General features: G+C 41.0%; 1 protein-coding gene across 1 annotated transcript; it reads left to right on the forward strand.

The window, feature by feature from the left end:
* Nucleotides 1-472: 472 nt before the first annotated feature.
* On the forward strand, nucleotides 473-14,458 carry stk25a (serine/threonine kinase 25a). The gene is made up of 11 exons (XM_088914607.1): nucleotides 473-865; nucleotides 7,227-7,457; nucleotides 8,780-8,836; nucleotides 9,359-9,467; nucleotides 10,331-10,488; nucleotides 10,714-10,899; nucleotides 11,470-11,615; nucleotides 11,721-11,829; nucleotides 12,772-12,843; nucleotides 13,591-13,727; nucleotides 14,113-14,458. Exons 1-11 carry the CDS (start codon nucleotides 836-838, stop codon nucleotides 14,150-14,152), a joined length of 1,275 nt encoding a protein of 424 aa, XP_088770733.1. The 5' UTR covers nucleotides 473-835; the 3' UTR covers nucleotides 14,153-14,458.
* The last annotated feature ends 1,584 nt before the right edge of the window (nucleotides 14,459-16,042 follow it).

Consider the following 16,042-nt stretch of genomic DNA (forward strand, 5'->3'; position numbering starts at 1 on the left):
AAAACAGGGTCACAGTCGCATCTTAACGATAGCAACGTCTACAGCATATAGCGCCACCTACTGATCTACCAACGTTACATGCACCAGCTACCTGCTTGTCTGTTGGTTGTGTCTATTCACAGTATTAATAAGGGCAGAAAAGAAACAACATTTCGGCTGAGACATGATGACGAGATCAGGTTAGAAAGTGATAGGCAGCTGCTGCCAGAAAATACACTACTAGAATTGACCTGAGTCCGTTCAAATACAATCTAAAATTATTTATTCGTAAAACTAAACTTTTATTTCATGGAATGAGAAATTAGACCTATTTAATAAAATATACAGAATACGCTTTCTCCACTGCATGATGATGCTACTATAAAAATCTCGTTCCTTGAAACGCACAGAACCTTGGGAGTTGTTGTCCATTTCGCTGGAGAGAAAGAACTACAATTCCCACAACGCTCTGCGCCTCACAGGAGGGACTCACGCGTGCGCAGCTTGTTGTGTCCCTCTCAAGCAGTAAATGAGGAGCTGGGAGAGTCTCTTTTTGTATAAGAATTAAATATTAATACACAAAGTCGAAATTCTTCTTTACACTTGCCAGTCTGAGACACGGAGTCACTCATGGCATAACCTGATCTCGCGGAGTAGCGAGTGGGCGAACCGAAGCCGAAAACAGCTCGGAGTGACAGAACGGGGAGGCTGTTTGTGCAGTGGGGTCTCTGAGGAGGAGGAGGAGGAAGAAGAAGAAAAATATCAGAGGAAAAAAATTAAACAACTGCCCCCACCACCCCCTATCCGAGGAGGCCAGGGCCGCGGCTGCCCTCACCCTGACCACCCTACCGCCAGGATGGCTCACCTCCGGGACCTGCGGAACCAGGTGAGCTCGGCTGGGGCGAGGGGGGCGAGGGGGGCTCCGCTCCTCGCCGGGGCGGGAGCCGTGCAGGTAGAAGGCAGAGAGGCGTGTGTGCATCTGTTACCTGCCATTCCTCAGCGCACTCATTGCTCCTGCCGCATTCCTAAAGCGGATAATGCTGCAGGTATTAACGCTCGCCCGGCGTCCCGTCATCCGCAGCCCTCTAGGTGATGTAGATAATTCCCGAGCTGTGCCTCCTGCTATCTTCGGCTGAACCACAGAGCACGCCAGGGGAAAGCCGTCTTGGACAGGTGTCCCGAAGCTAGCACGTCGCTTGTTCTCGGTTTGTAAGTTTAAGTTGTCGCATTTTTTTAAACCGTCTAACGTGACGCTTTCTGATTTTTTTCCCCCCCGTCTTATGCTTTCTGATAAGGAGCATCACCAGTTCTCAGCCCTGACAGGGCAAGAGATTAGTTTCAGCTGTTGTGCTGAAATGCAGGATTCACGGTCAGGCAGTGTCCGTCTATATTGGTCCTATATCTAAACTACATCTAAAACCCAGGTGCCGGTAGAGACGACTGACATAGTTACCTATGTTATTTGTCTCGCTATGTGGTACATATGCAAGAGGCTGGAGTATGTTTGGTACACATACGGTGTATGACAGTACTGTAGTAAGATATGGTTTATAGGCTTAGTGGCTGATGTTAAGTCTGAGCAACTTTCTATAATATGTTCTGCTCTTTTCATGTTCTTGTATCTATTATTAGTCTCTTGACTGATTGCCACAGAGAAAAAGATGTCGGAAAATATGCTGAAACAATACAAAGTATTGTCACAGACTTTTCTGAAGTGTACTACTGCACTGCTAATGCGGTTCAGTGTAATGTCACCCCTTTTAACTACTGCAGAGAATCACACAGGGCTCACAACAGATAAAAAAAGAGAAAAAAACTTCAATACATACAGTACATGAGCTGCACTTCTAAATGAGAAAACATTTGCAATGGCTGCACTAAAAATACATTTATAAAGCTGATTTATACTTGCTAAATTCAGTGAATGTAGATGCACCAGGCCGCACATGTGAAATATGACCTGACATGACCCTAGAGCATGCATCAGAGAAAAGGTTCACAGTATTATACAGGAACAAGTAATAGGTTTATTCCATGCTGAAAAGAGAAGAAAGAAAACAACGTTTCGGCCGTGGAGCCTTCTTCAGGTGTGAGCAGAAGAAGGCTCCACGGCTGAAACGTTGTGTTTCCTTTCTTCTCTTTTCAGCACGGAATAAACCTATTACTTGCTCCTTTGCAGCCTACGCATGCTGACGCAGCTCCCCACCTGAACTATCACTGTATTATATTTGAGATTCACCCAACAAAGACACTGGCAGCCACAGTCAGATATTAATAAGAAATGGGTTTGAACATATTGGTTTGGATGTGCGTGAAATAAAGGCAGTGTATTGCACCACGGTGCTGGCCCGTTGGTTTTTTGAAGCTTTCAGCTGTGCATTTCTCCTGCTGAGTAAGCAGTCCATAGCCTGTCCCTGAAGCAGAGGGAGCATGGCTGGACTGTGCTCTTTATGGGATGCCATTACATCACAGGGCAAAAGCTCGTGCACACTGACAGCTTCCACACAGCAGTCAACCTCGCTGGTATGTTTCTGGGAGGAAACTGGGGCACACAATGAAAACCCACACAGATGCCAGAATTGAACGTGCAAACTCCACACACAAAGCCTCCCCCACCAGAATTGAACCCAGGTGAGCAAGACCCCTGAGGCAGCAGCGCCACTACGCCTCTCAGTTCTCCATTTCCTCTGCTAAAATGATCTGGAATCAAAATACATGAATCAGATACAAATAAAACTCTGCTGATCTGCCTGTGGCTTTGACAAGCAAGTGAATATCTAAATGCTGGAAATTTCTCTCTCGTGAAATCTAAAGCGGAGAACAGGAAAAAAGAAAACCCTCCAGTAATTGATACAGGTTGCCTGCAGGGATTGTCAATTTTTTGTCCAGTGTACCCTAGAGAGCAGTGCTAGAAGCACCGTAATTGAAAAGAAATTAAGTTTAAAGTCAAGCATTTTGAGTTATTTTTCCTTTCTCAAGCAGACCAGGCATAATTCCAACAGATGTGTGTCTGAAAAGAAGTGCCGTGTGTTTTAAAAGTGAAGAAGCAGTACTTTTCCCTAGTCTCTATTAAAAAAGGGGTAAAGGTCACCAATGTCGTCTGTCATCAGTTTTTGGAGCTAGCGAACCAGCTGTTTTTTCTGTAATTTCACTATTTAAAAAACAAATAATTCTACATTTGCCATTTGTATTTATTGTTCCACTCAGTAATTAACATCTGCTTCCCCTCTTTTAAGCACTGCTTTTATGGCTTATTCAGGGTCAGCATCATTTTAAAGTTTGTTGTGTTTTTTGATGAATTTCTTTTTTGAAGTGTAAATATTTTTTATTGAAGAGGCTCTGAAAAGCCTGTAAATGAAGCCCTCTGGGTGTGCGGTTATGATTAGATAGGGCTCATAGAAACAAAGGCCCTGGTTACAGCCGAAAGGGCAGCTGTCCAGATTCTGCAGTGCTGGACTGGTTGAAGTTGGGGATGGAGGGGAAGCTATGACATCAGGTGAACATGCTGCTGAATGGGAGAACTCTGCTTAGAGTTTGAACCACAAGCAGTGGAAGACAAAGAACTACATATCTTACACCGAAACATCAGCCTTTCACAGGACTGTGCAAAGCGGTGAATAGACACTAAGCAGAAATTGCTCACGTGCAACCTGTACATGCTATTAGCATTGCTGTAGCTGCAGGCTTGAGTTTATAACTGCTTATGCAAGGTAGCTATTCAGAGGTTTCTGTCATTTTTTATGAACTTCTCAAACACACAGCTTGCTAGCTAGTTGTAACCCCAAAGAGAAGCTAGCCTTGTCTTACAGCAAGCTCTGCAGTCAGACTCTTTTGCCAGCATTAATTCAATAATAAAGCATTATGTAGCAAAGCCACATTTGGTCCCCGCTGATGCAAAGGTACGTGAGTAAGACTAGGGGCACAAAGTAAGAGTGTTACCATACAAAAGTAAGATCAGCACTGAAGTCAGTTTTTCCACTGATTTGTTTTCATTTGTGCAAATATTCAAAAACCACTATAAGATATTTTTACTTTCATATCTAAGACAGGTTACTTGGAAAGGAATCATATGAAAATGAAAGTATAACTGTTTGAGTACTGCGTATCTTTTTATTAGGACATTGGCACACAGCAGCAGCAGGTGAAGACATTAATTTGCTTATAGTCATTATAATCAACGTACAAATGCCAAGGTCAGTGTGCAGATATGGTGTTAATTATAAATTAGCCTAATGATTTGAAACTGATCTTAAAATGTGTGACACTGAAAGCATGAGAGAGAGGTTACCAGACCTCTGGTGAGATCCTGGATGCACCCTGTTTAATTATAAACTGTAATGATCATTGATGTGACTGGAGAACTGCCTTTTAATTCCCATTGTTTTATGCGTGTTGTGCTATAGCTGGGTTTAGGGAGAATAATCAGCTATATTTCTGTCGAAGGAGCAGAAGTCATTCTTTGATAAGGTGCTTATCTTGGGACCGTTAATCCGATTTATTTGGTGATGTGGTGTGGAAACAGTGGACTTTTGGAATAATATTCTTCTGCAGGAAGACGCACTTAGCTCTGACAGTCTGAAGCAGAAGACCCTTGTATATTTATATAATAAAGGCATATACATGTCCATTCTGATAATGATGGATAGTTTAGTGGGCAAAGAGTTAAACTCTAAGAACCAGGCACTCCTTGTAATTTGGTTGATAGTACTATCAGTGTGTTATGAATTTCAATTTGCTTAATTTGACTTTCTATGTTTTTTTACAACCCCAGATTAAATGAATACACTATACCAGTGGAAACATATGAGTACTGATTCTATGATAATAATTTATTTCTTTGGTTATTATTTTGTGTTCATTTATTTTATGTCTTGGGACTGCAAAGCTGTACAGTATTAAATAGACCTGAGTATTGCTAATATTGTGTTAAAAAGTGTTTTACTCCATTAGTGTGCTTTTTACAGAAGGTGCCACTTACTGAGTTTGGGTTGGCACCAGTCATTCTACTTGATCCAACACTGTTGTATCTATGCACTTTATGATGATCCAGATAGATTCTTTGATCTCTTACAGTATAATAACATCACTGATCACTGATCACTGATTGTTTTATTTCTTAAGAGTTTGAGATCAATTGGAGGGATACATTATATCCTCATTCATTTCTGCATATGTTGTGGTGTGCACTAGGGTTGAAATTTATTGTTAAAAAACTAAAAAAATTAAATTTAATTAACGCTAGCTATTTATTTATGAAATTAATTAACATTACACTTCATACAAATACATTAACTATGTATTTATGTAAACGAATGACAAACAACTCACAACTGTTCTGATTAAATATAAAAATAAGTTCCCCATCTACGGCCTTATGAATTCTCTAATAAACATCAATAAAGCAGGAATGGAGACTCTCAGGTACTTCAGTGCAGGAATTCTCAGACGTAATAGTAGCCCATTCTAAAAATACAGATTTTATATGTATGTATCCTTCACTGCTTAAATAAAAGATAGAAAGGATTAATCTAAAACATGCGTCCCTTTGATCAAAGCACAGAAGAATGTTGTGTTCCCATTGTCCTTTTGTTCCTTGATCTCAGAGACAGGGTTGAAACGTGCTCTGCTCTCGCTTTCCTCATTGGCATCCCCCTGCTCTGCGCAGCCCTGTGATTCATTCAGTTCCGGGCCTTCCTGTTCTCCAGCCAAGATGCAGCCCTTTACGTCATCATGTGTCAGCTCGCTTCTGTAAAAAGATCCAAATCTCAGCAAGAATAGTACATATATTTTTAGCTATGCAACATTTTTTTTTGGTGCCATATGCATATAGTCGGGAAGGAAAGCTTATTCTCTGTTAACCTCATATAGCCAGGATTTTTGTAAAAAATCATTGTGAAGAGTTATTTCTTGATTCTCAAATAGAAAAGGTCTGAGACCTGTAGGTTTCATATTTTTAATGCACTGCACATATGACAGAAACGGCCTACCTCAAATTACCCCTTCGTTTCAGGGGGCAAAGTAACTCTCGCTGCTCCACCTGGTCTGCTGTGAAAGTGTGGTGGGACCCCTGGGGCCATGATGAGTTTATGGCCACACCCCAGTGGGCGCCCTTCACTGCTGGGTGTTGTGGCTCAGGTCCTGTAAGGGAAAGGCTTTCCTGAGGCAGCAACAAATATTACCTCCCGATTATAATAATAATATATTATTATTGATCTGGATGTTCTTAAGCACGTCTTGAGCATTCTGTTCGTAGTTGTCATTTTCTCCATTAGTCTAATCTTGGGAAAACACCGTTGTTAATGAATGACCAGCCAGAGCCCCTTCCCTGCTGTATTGTTCAATGGTTTAGGTGTTTCCGATCTGTTCTAGCGGGTACGAGGGGTGGAGGGTTAGAGCATGAAGTTTCTTGTTGGGTGTGATGGAAGCACATGACATTCCAAAAGAAATGTTTTTGTGGAAGTCCATTGAGTCGTTTTTTATTTCCACTTATTTTTACTAACCATTGTTGTGACTTCCCTTGTGCTTGACACAGGTAGATGTAAAAAAAAAGTTGATGACTGTAGGAAAAGGTTCTAACTCTGTTCAAGTGAACAAAATTCTTATGTCTCCTCAAAAGATTAGGTGCAACACAGAATTTGAAGGTGTCTATTAGGATCCAAAGGAATAAATTACAGTTAGTCGGTCAGTAAGCAATACATTTCATTGTTCACATTATGGAGTCATACTGCTTAAAAATACATTTTTGTTAAAATAAATATGTGTTTGTTTAACTTGAAGTTTTCTGTCTGTAGTTTCTGTTTGAACTGCAAACACGTTCACAAAAGTAAAAAGGGAAATACAGTATTTAAAGTGTGTGGTCATGTGGGTTTTCTCCTGGTGCTCTTGTTTCCTCCCACAGTCCAAAGACATCCTGGTAGGTTAAGTGGCTTCTGGGAATAGTGGCCCTGGTGTGCGTGCATACATGTTGTGTATCCGCCCTGCAGTGGACTGGTGTCCCGTCAAGGGTGTATTCTGCCTTGCGCCTGTTGCTTGCTGGAATCAGCTCTGTGTTCCCGGAGATGCTGATTTGGAAGAAACAGTTAGAAAATGGATGGGTGGATAATTTCAGTGCCAGATCTGTATTGCTGATATTGAAAACAACATGGCAACCCTTATTATATGACTTCAGTTACCTTTTCACAGAACCCGGGGTCGATCTGTGGGAATGTGTGGCTGATGTGCTCTCGCCTCCCTGTATATGTGCACAGAATTCCCGCCTGGACCCTGAGGAGTATTTCACCAAGTTGGAGCGAATTGGGAAGGGCTCGTTTGGAGAGGTGTACAAGGGCATCAACAACCGCACCAAGGAGGTGGTGGCCATCAAGATCATTGACCTGGAGGAGGCGGAGGATGAGATCGAGGACATCCAGCAGGAGATCACCGTGCTGAGCCAGTGCGACAGCCCCTTTGTCACCAAGTACTACGGCTCCTACCTCAAGGTACATATCCCACCAATTTGCTCCATGTGTACATGTGCAGTGATTTTCTCGGCCCTCCATACTGCGGCACAAATATTACACTCATCCCTCGTTAAAAGAGCTCTGCACTTGCGAGCACTCTCTAAAATGAGCAATACATATACAGACTATTTTTGCTAGAAATGTGAACTTCACCCACTAATGCAAGCTCCAGGCATGTGGCTTGTTTTTCTGTTTTTATTTTATGCTCTCTGGGCTGTTGTTACTTAACAGAAATTGTCAGGGCATTATGCTAGTTATGATTTAGAGTAATATTTGAATGCATAATTAGTAAAAATAATTGTACAGCTTTAGGTGACTACTAAGTATCTTTTAGAGTTTAGATAAAGTTTGTGACACCTGGCACTTCTAGCTTCAAAGCAGAGAGGATGTTTGCTGAGACGTGGGGGCTCCCTAGAGCAAAATCAATTTTACAGTTTACCTAGTTAAGCTGTGGGTTAATGGTTGTTGATGAGCAGTACTGAAACAGACCATATACGATAGCATTAAGACCACAGAGAGGCAATAAGACAAAGAAGAAAAGGACAAGGAGAAGAGAAAGTTCGGAGGAGTTGAAATTTGAAACTTGCACCAGGCAAGAGCCCCTACTTCACGGTCATCCAAACAAAACTGACTGGAGCTCAATATTTTATTTTAATATTTGTTTTAATTATGTGAATACACAGTATTGGTAGACACAGTATCGTTCCATCTTATTTTTATAGTTATTTGTTTTATTCTGTCTTTGACTGCACAGGATTTATTAACTAACATAATTTTTGTTTAATAGGATGTTTTGATTAGTGTCTTATTTATTGTTTATGAGCACTATTGCAAATTTTATTTCTCCACAAAACTGCTTCATAATGAATCTAAACATAATAGCTTGCATAAAAAAAGATATCGGTAAATTCTACTTTTTTTTAGCCGTTTATGTTGCCAAACTATTCTAATTAGGAAAGTACCTAAACTCAACTGGTTTACGTCCAGTTACAAAGACTTGGAATGATTCAGAGACTTTTACATGTATGTTATTGGGAATTTAGTGTTGCTTTTATGGGTTTTCACCTACATACAGAAATTGTGGAATCAATAGTACTTGTATTGCGAGGAATAGGCATGCTTAAGTTTGTCTTCTGGACATCAGACTGGCTGACCAGCTGCAGTTCAGAATCCACATCGGAGTGCGAGGCTGGGGTGGCGAGCCCAGAACCCCGGAGTGCGAGGCTGGGGTGGCGAGCCCAGAACAGCGGCGCGCCAGGCTGCCCAGAACACCTGGAGTCACTTGTCTTATCTGTTTTCAGGGAACCAAGCTGTGGATCATCATGGAGTACCTGGGTGGGGGCTCAGCTTTGGATCTGGTATGTCAGTCCATCTTGCCTGATTTCTGCACCTCTTGTCACTTCGATAGAAGTAGGAAAATCTTTAAGAGATTGTTGGCTGCAGCATTTTCTCTGCTTTTAGTTCCTGTATGTATTTTAGTTTATTAGCATAAATAGAAGGCATCTTTGCAAATGATAAGGGTTTTTCCACTTAGGTCTTAATTTCATTTTTTTGAGTGCATGAAAATCACCTTTGTACTGTCATAGTGTATTTCTGTTCTCACATTTACTTATTTTTCAGTGCATGGTACAGTATTGCATTTTCTGTGTTTCTACGATGCTTGTAGTGAATTAAGTTAAGAATTAGGTTAGTCATTAACATCTGGGAAATGTAGACATTTAGGTCCCCCAGTTTATGACAACAGATTTTCAGCTTTGTTCCTCTGTAACTTTAAAATGCTGAAACGATCTGTGTAGTAAGGAGGTCAGCATTTATTTTGCGAACATCTGGACAGTTGATGAGTGCAGCAGTGTAATGGTTTTCTGACGCCTCTCTCCAAGTTGAAGCCTGGACCGCTGGAGGAGACCTACATTGCCACCATCCTGCGGGAAATTTTGAAGGGGTTGGACTATCTACACTCAGAGAGGAAGATTCATCGAGACATTAAAGGTGAGGAAGTGTCTTAGGAAATTCTTCATCAGAGGAGCAGGACACAGTCTTGTGCAGATTCAGTTTTATTGAGCTCAATAAGTCCAACAACGTGTGCCGGGTCTGCCCCACAAAACAGACAAACTGCAAGGGTTTCCCAGCTCTTATATACAGTCAGAAGAAAGTTTGTTTCACAATCTGAGTGCTTGTCCTGTTCTTTAATATGTAATTACTGCTTGTCCTACTCTGTCTTGCTCTAGGTTCTGTCCTTTGATATGCAGCGGACATTGGTCTGGTTTATCCTGTTTGTGGGTGTTGTTCCTGTCTTTTCTTATGTAGCGTTAAGCCACTGGGGCTGCTAAAGCAAGTCAGCTTTATGGCATCTTAGTGTAACTTTTGTTTGAGGCTAAATTAACAGACCCCATCAGCAGCTCTCACAATGTGCTTAAGTGGTGATACTTTGATGCTGGATAAGTGAGATATATACATGTCCCACTTCAGAAGCATACTGTAACTGGTACCGTAATCTGTTACCAGTTTTTATAATGGTTCCAGCCCCATCAGTCCTGGTGTCTGATGCTTAGACACAAAAGTCTCCTTCCGTTACGCTTGCGTTTCATCAGTTTAATTGTTAGTTGTAGGGAGTTGGTCCTTTGGCGAGCATTAACATTATAATTTGAATAGAACAGAACTCTTTAAACTGTAATCCAGCTTTATTGACTTCTTGTCATCCCTCTTACACTGTTCTCGGTCAAGAGGGATGCTGTAAATTGTAGTAGTTTTTAAAGCTGTACATTGAAATGCGACTCATGATAATGTAGCTCAATGTCCTACTGCCTTTTCCTAATGATGCGAGCTGCTTTTTCTGCACTGTTTCCTGGCAGCTGCAAACGTGCTGCTGTCCGAGCAGGGAGATGTGAAGCTGGCGGACTTCGGGGTTGCTGGGCAGCTGACAGACACTCAGATAAAAAGGAACACTTTTGTGGGCACTCCCTTCTGGATGGCCCCGGAGGTCATCAAACAGTCCGCCTATGACTTCAAGGTGAGTGGGCGTGGTCAAGAGAGACCTTCTTGGATCTAATTGGTCTTAGATGGGCATGAAGAGTGGGATCAGAGAAATGGCAGTATGGCGCCTTTTTCTGCTTTGTCAGCCTGTTGTATTAAGACTGTACCTGTATAACCATTAAGAATCACTAAAATTATTTAAGAAGGTATTTTTTGCAGACCCTTCCAGCAGTCTCCTTTAAACCCTGACTGTCTACTGCAGGCTGACATTTGGTCCCTGGGAATCACAGCTATTGAGCTGGCCAAGGGAGAGCCCCCAAACTCAGACTTGCACCCCATGAGAGTCCTCTTCCTCATCCCCAAAAACAACCCGCCTACGCTGGAGGGCAGCTACAGTAAGCCCTTCAAAGAGTTTGTGGAGGCCTGCCTGAACAAGGACCCACGATTCGTGAGTACCGTTGTGCTGCTCAGTATCAGTTTGGATTCAGATAGTTCTCAATGTGCACAGGAGATGCATTCCTGAAAAATTCTGTGTACATTAGAAGTGCAGTAATATATTTTCTTCAGGAATGCATGGAAATAAAGGGAATGCATTCTGGTCCCACTCCCAATTAAAAGCAATCAAAACACACGTATTCATGCAAGATGTTTCTATTATACTAAAAAAATAAACGAACTGTTATTGTTTAACAATTCAAGCAATTTAAAGTAAAATGTAAAGGAATGCTTGTTGACAGTGGTGGGTGGAAATGCCATTTTTTACAGTCTCATAAATAACATTACAATTCGATTACAATCTCTTTTCCTTATTCAGTGTTTTGAGCCCAACCACATTTAAGTGAGAATTAATTCATTATAAATTTAGAAGTGGTGTACATTCTTGAAGGGTGTTAAACCAAAAATGTTCAAATTACAAGTGTGTAACTCAAAAACTGTTTGCATGTGTTTTTGAGATATGGTGCTCAAAGTAAAAATCCAAGTAGAGGAGCTGTGAATATGGTTGTTTGATATCTCTCAGAGACCTACTGCCAAGGAGCTGCTGAAGCACAAGTTCATCACACGATACACTAAAAAAACACCCTACCTGACAGAGCTCATCGACAGATACCGGCGCTGGAAATCTGAAGGTCACGGGGACGAGTCCAGCTCAGATGACTCAGACATGTATGTACTCCAGTAGATCCTTATGTCCCTTATGTCCCTTATGTCCCTCTTGAACTTCTGCAGCCCAGGTCAAAGTATGTTTCAATGGGTTTTTTTTTTTATCAGGGACGGAGATGGGGATGAGCGAGAACAGTGTCCTGTCTGGACATTTCCTACAGTGAGGCCTAGCTCCCTGAACAAACTACAGAATGGTCTCTCTCTTCCCAACTCACAGGTGAGGGCGCACTCAGGACCAGACATTGAAACTGTTGCATACCATTTTCATAATAGAGGTGAAGTTGACTTTCAGAATTGGAGTGATTTTGTCTGCTATTTGGTAATTTCAAAATGATCTAAGTAAACAGTCTTATTGTACTTTTAAGATAAGATAAGATCACTTTACTGGCTATATACAATTTCTTGTATTAGGAATTTTGTCTTTTCGCATACCCCAACTTGCTCTCCGTGAGACACACAGACAGGGAGAGAAGCTTGGGGTCAGAGTGCAGGGTCAGACATTTATATGGTGCCCCTGGAGCAGTTGGGGTTAAGGGCCTTGCTCAGGGGCCCAATGGAGTAGGATTCCTCTGCCCGCTGCGGGATATGAACCGGCAACCTTCCAGCCACAGGTGCAGATCCTTAGCCATGGATCCTTAATTTAAGCTCTTAATTTTTTGTACTGTTTCTTGGCAGATTTTATGCCAGCTCTTAATTTTTTTCCTTGCCACTCTCAATTCTTCCTCATTATTGATTTGGGAGTTTGTGTATCTTTTAATGCTCGCCACATCATCAGTTGTCAGTAATACAGTATATGTGCACTTTATACCATGTGAACTTTCATACTGTAATGTTTAAATTTGTTTAATTGGATCAATTTTATAAATGTATTTTTATGTGAAGTTTAAATTTGTGGTAATATTAAATAATTGTTAAAATAGATTGGATGAGTGAAATAGAATGAATTAAAAACTGTATTTTAATAAACTGTGACACTAGATGGGCTGAATGACCTCACATTTGTAACCATTCTTGTATTCTAAATGGCCACAAAGTGTTTATGGCCACGTTATTTATTTTGACATTGCAAACTCCCTTCTGGAAATGAGGCGAGTTTGAATTAATAATGTGATGGATCAAAAAGGAGATGGTTAATTTGTGATGATTTGTGTCACTGCAGAATGCAGAGGCAGTGAAAAGGCAGCCCAAGTCCCAGTGTCTCTCTGCCCTGGTCACGCCAATCTTCAGAGAGGTAAGCCTTTATCCATTCAGGAAAAGGGGGAGAGACACAACTATGTACAAATATAAGAACTTTAAATGAAAAGTGTATTCTGGGCTTTAGCTTGACCTTGCCAATCAGTATTTTCCACAATGTCCAAAATTTAGTCTACATAAGCAAATGTAAAATGGAGCAGCTGGTTATTTTTAACAGCCTCTTTCAATTGACAGTGATGGGCATAATTTTAAAAAATGAAATATATGCAGCCTACACTCATTAGTAACAGCTTCTGTGCTGCCTGATCATGACCCCTGTTGTAGAACATGTTGAAACAAAAACAAAAAAAAAGCCAACAACATGCTTGGTTATACAATTAAGAATGTAGAAATTAAGGGAAGTAATGTTAAAATCATACAGTGCATTAGGCTGAAATATTCTCTGTGGTTTTGGTCATCATTGTTCTAGAGAGCAGACTCATTCCTGCCTTGAGTGGAATGTGAGTTTGGAGCTCAATCCTTTTTCCTGAAGATCGCAGGGGAAATTAAAAACGGGAGAGGACTGACCAGATCAAATGATGGAATGACACCTTAACATCAAAAACAATACAAGGAATTGGGGACACAAGTGGAAATAAAGCTGAGAAACAATCAGGATAGGAAAGAAATGTGTATAAATTGAATGTGCCAGTATGCTTCAATAAGCAATACATTTTCTACCAGGTTCACATGCTGTTTTGTGGGATTCTGGTGTTTAACTTGGGAATTATTTTCTCCCGTACAGCTGAAAGAAAAGCGACGAGCAAGTGGAGGCAGCCTGGGCGCCATTGAGGAGCTGGAAAACGCCTTCAATTTAGCAGAGGAGTCCTGCCCTGGTATCTCAGACCGCCTGGTCACGCACATGATGGAGAGAGTGCGCAGGTGAGCCGACACCCACCCTCCACTCATTGTTGGCTTCAAGACCACTTTTCACACACAAGTTATTTAGATACATTTGCAGCCCCTCGGTCTTTGAATTAAATTGGTCACACTTGGAAAGCTGGACGGAGAAAAAATTCCCTCTGCAGAATTAATTTGGATGAGGCTGGGGAGTTGCATGTTAATGACTTGTACAGCAAAGTGGGAAACATCATGTGGATTTTGGCACCTGCCTCTTTACCATGCAGGACTTCTAGAGGAATCCACTTCCTCACTTGAAACCGCTTAGATCCTACATGGACTGTTGTGCTGAGTGAGTCTTCCTACAAGATGGAAAATATGCAGTTATTTGTTCATAGAGAGAGATGTCCTTGTTCTTCCTCTCCAGGTTTTCACTGAATGGGAACACCACCCCTTCCTCACGGTGAAACTTACTGGCTGCTAATCCTCAGTCCCTCCCTGGGCGAGCCGTCTGGACAAATCCCTTCTGCCCATCTGGTCCATCTGCTGATACTGTCCCCCAAGAGCCCGGCCGGCTCCTGGACCAGAGCACTCCAGCCCCCCCCTCCACCTGCTGCCCACTGACCTCCCGGCCCCAGAGATCTTTTAATTAGAGGTTATAATGAAAATATTTTTACAGTTTTCTTTATAGGACAGAGAATGTTTAAAAAAAAGTCACAAGCGCTGTGTATTAGATCTTGTCATATACAATAAAGTTTATTGGAAGCGTTGAAGCAGTTTTGTACAGAGAATGCCTGTTCCGGATGTGTATTTTAATTAAAATATGAAACTACGACAGTGGTGAGAAAGTCAAAACACCTATTAAACACTGTCATTAAAAGAAACAGGGACTTTTTAAACTTTGTCAGTTCATTTTATTTGTTATCCTTTCACTGTAATTATGTAACAAAACTACATGCAGATCTTAACAGGAGTGGTACTCCGGCAACATGCTACACAATAAATAGAAATAACATTATTAAAATACAATACGGAGGGGGCTGCTTGAAACCTGGTTAACATTTCTCTGACAAAAAAAAAAAAGGAGGAGGAATAGTGAGTCACTGCAGAGCCACTCAAACTAACCCAGAGCCCAGAAATCACAGAAAGCTAACTGCTGCAGTTCTGCAGTTGCCAAAGAGAAGGGTTCCAGTTGGTACAGATAGTAAACAGAATGACACAGGAGCTGGGAATCAGTTCATCTGGGAGGCTACTGTGTTTACTTAAATAAAATCTTCTGCACATATAGAAACAGTGATGAATGTAGACACTTTGAAACACAGGCTGACACGGGAAATTAAGTAAAAGGAAAAAGACATTAAAATTACACTATAACCCTAAAAAGTTGTCCAAAAATCCAGTTAAGCATTTTTCAAAGGTTTTAATGAGTAAATCTAAAGTCTCTTTAAAAAAAAGCTCTAAGACAATGCTCAAAAGGTACTGTAGTGTACCCCCATCCCCCTCCTTCATAAAAAGATGAGACAAAACTTTGACACACCAGTCATTACACAGAAACACTTTAAAGTCATTTATGGAGTCCCCCCACACTAGGGACCACTGAACACTACTGCAGTAACCCCATATAGGCACCAGGGAATTGAACACCCACTGCCAAGAAAGAGAATCCACTTAAAATAACCACTCCTCCACAATACGAATGTCTACATACGAGTAACCTAATGCCCATTATTACATATTGCAATATTTTTAAAAACACTGATTTTTAAAAGTATAACTGAGGAAAACAAATTCTGGCATTGTTTTCAGTTACGCCAAGAGGTGCACAGAACCCGTTATCCAATGGGAAATATAGACTGCTCCTGACAGCCACACTTTGTGTCTAAAAAGCTCAAATGACTTTTCATACACAGGTCAACATCCCACTTGTATTGCGGACAAAAGAAACGGGCCAAATCCCCAGGAAACACTTCTCTATATTAACAAATTCCCAAATGTCCAATTAACATGATGGTATTTGTGCACACTTTGCCTTTACTTAAGTTTGCTAATTATTTCTGCTACTGTCAATGCCTCTTTTTATCCGTATGCATAAACTACTAACTGCTGAGTGAGCCTTAGGAAATATTTAAAGAACTGCAGTTTAATTCTGCAAAAAAAATGTTTTTAATTGGGTCTTAAAACCAGCTTAAATGTAAAGCATATAAAAACCACCCTGGAGAAACTTTTAACCAGCCTTTCCTTAACACATCAAAACATCATGTTAAGAAATATTAATTTGATTTTAATCAGCTGTAAGTCATTATCCTGATCTTTTAAAGTCCTTCTATTTCTGCAAAGCATATTACTCTACATAAAGC

Source organism: Atractosteus spatula, chromosome 4 (genome assembly GCF_055471065.1).
Source record: "Atractosteus spatula isolate fAtrSpa1 chromosome 4, fAtrSpa1.hap1, whole genome shotgun sequence".
Classification (NCBI taxonomy): domain Eukaryota; kingdom Metazoa; phylum Chordata; class Actinopteri; order Semionotiformes; family Lepisosteidae; genus Atractosteus; species Atractosteus spatula.

What these genes read in the sequence shown, in the direction of transcription:
- stk25a (XM_088914607.1), top strand. Translation starts at nt 836, where the DNA reads ATGGCTCACCTCCGGGACCTGCGGAACCAG. An exon ending in ACTACGGCTCCTACCTCAAG is followed by an intron (nt 7,458 to 8,779) that starts GTACATATCCCA and finishes ATCTGTTTTCAG; the next exon opens with GGAACCAAGCTGTGGATCAT. An exon ending in GGGGCTCAGCTTTGGATCTG is followed by an intron (nt 8,837 to 9,358) that starts GTATGTCAGTCC and finishes CCTCTCTCCAAG; the next exon opens with TTGAAGCCTGGACCGCTGGA.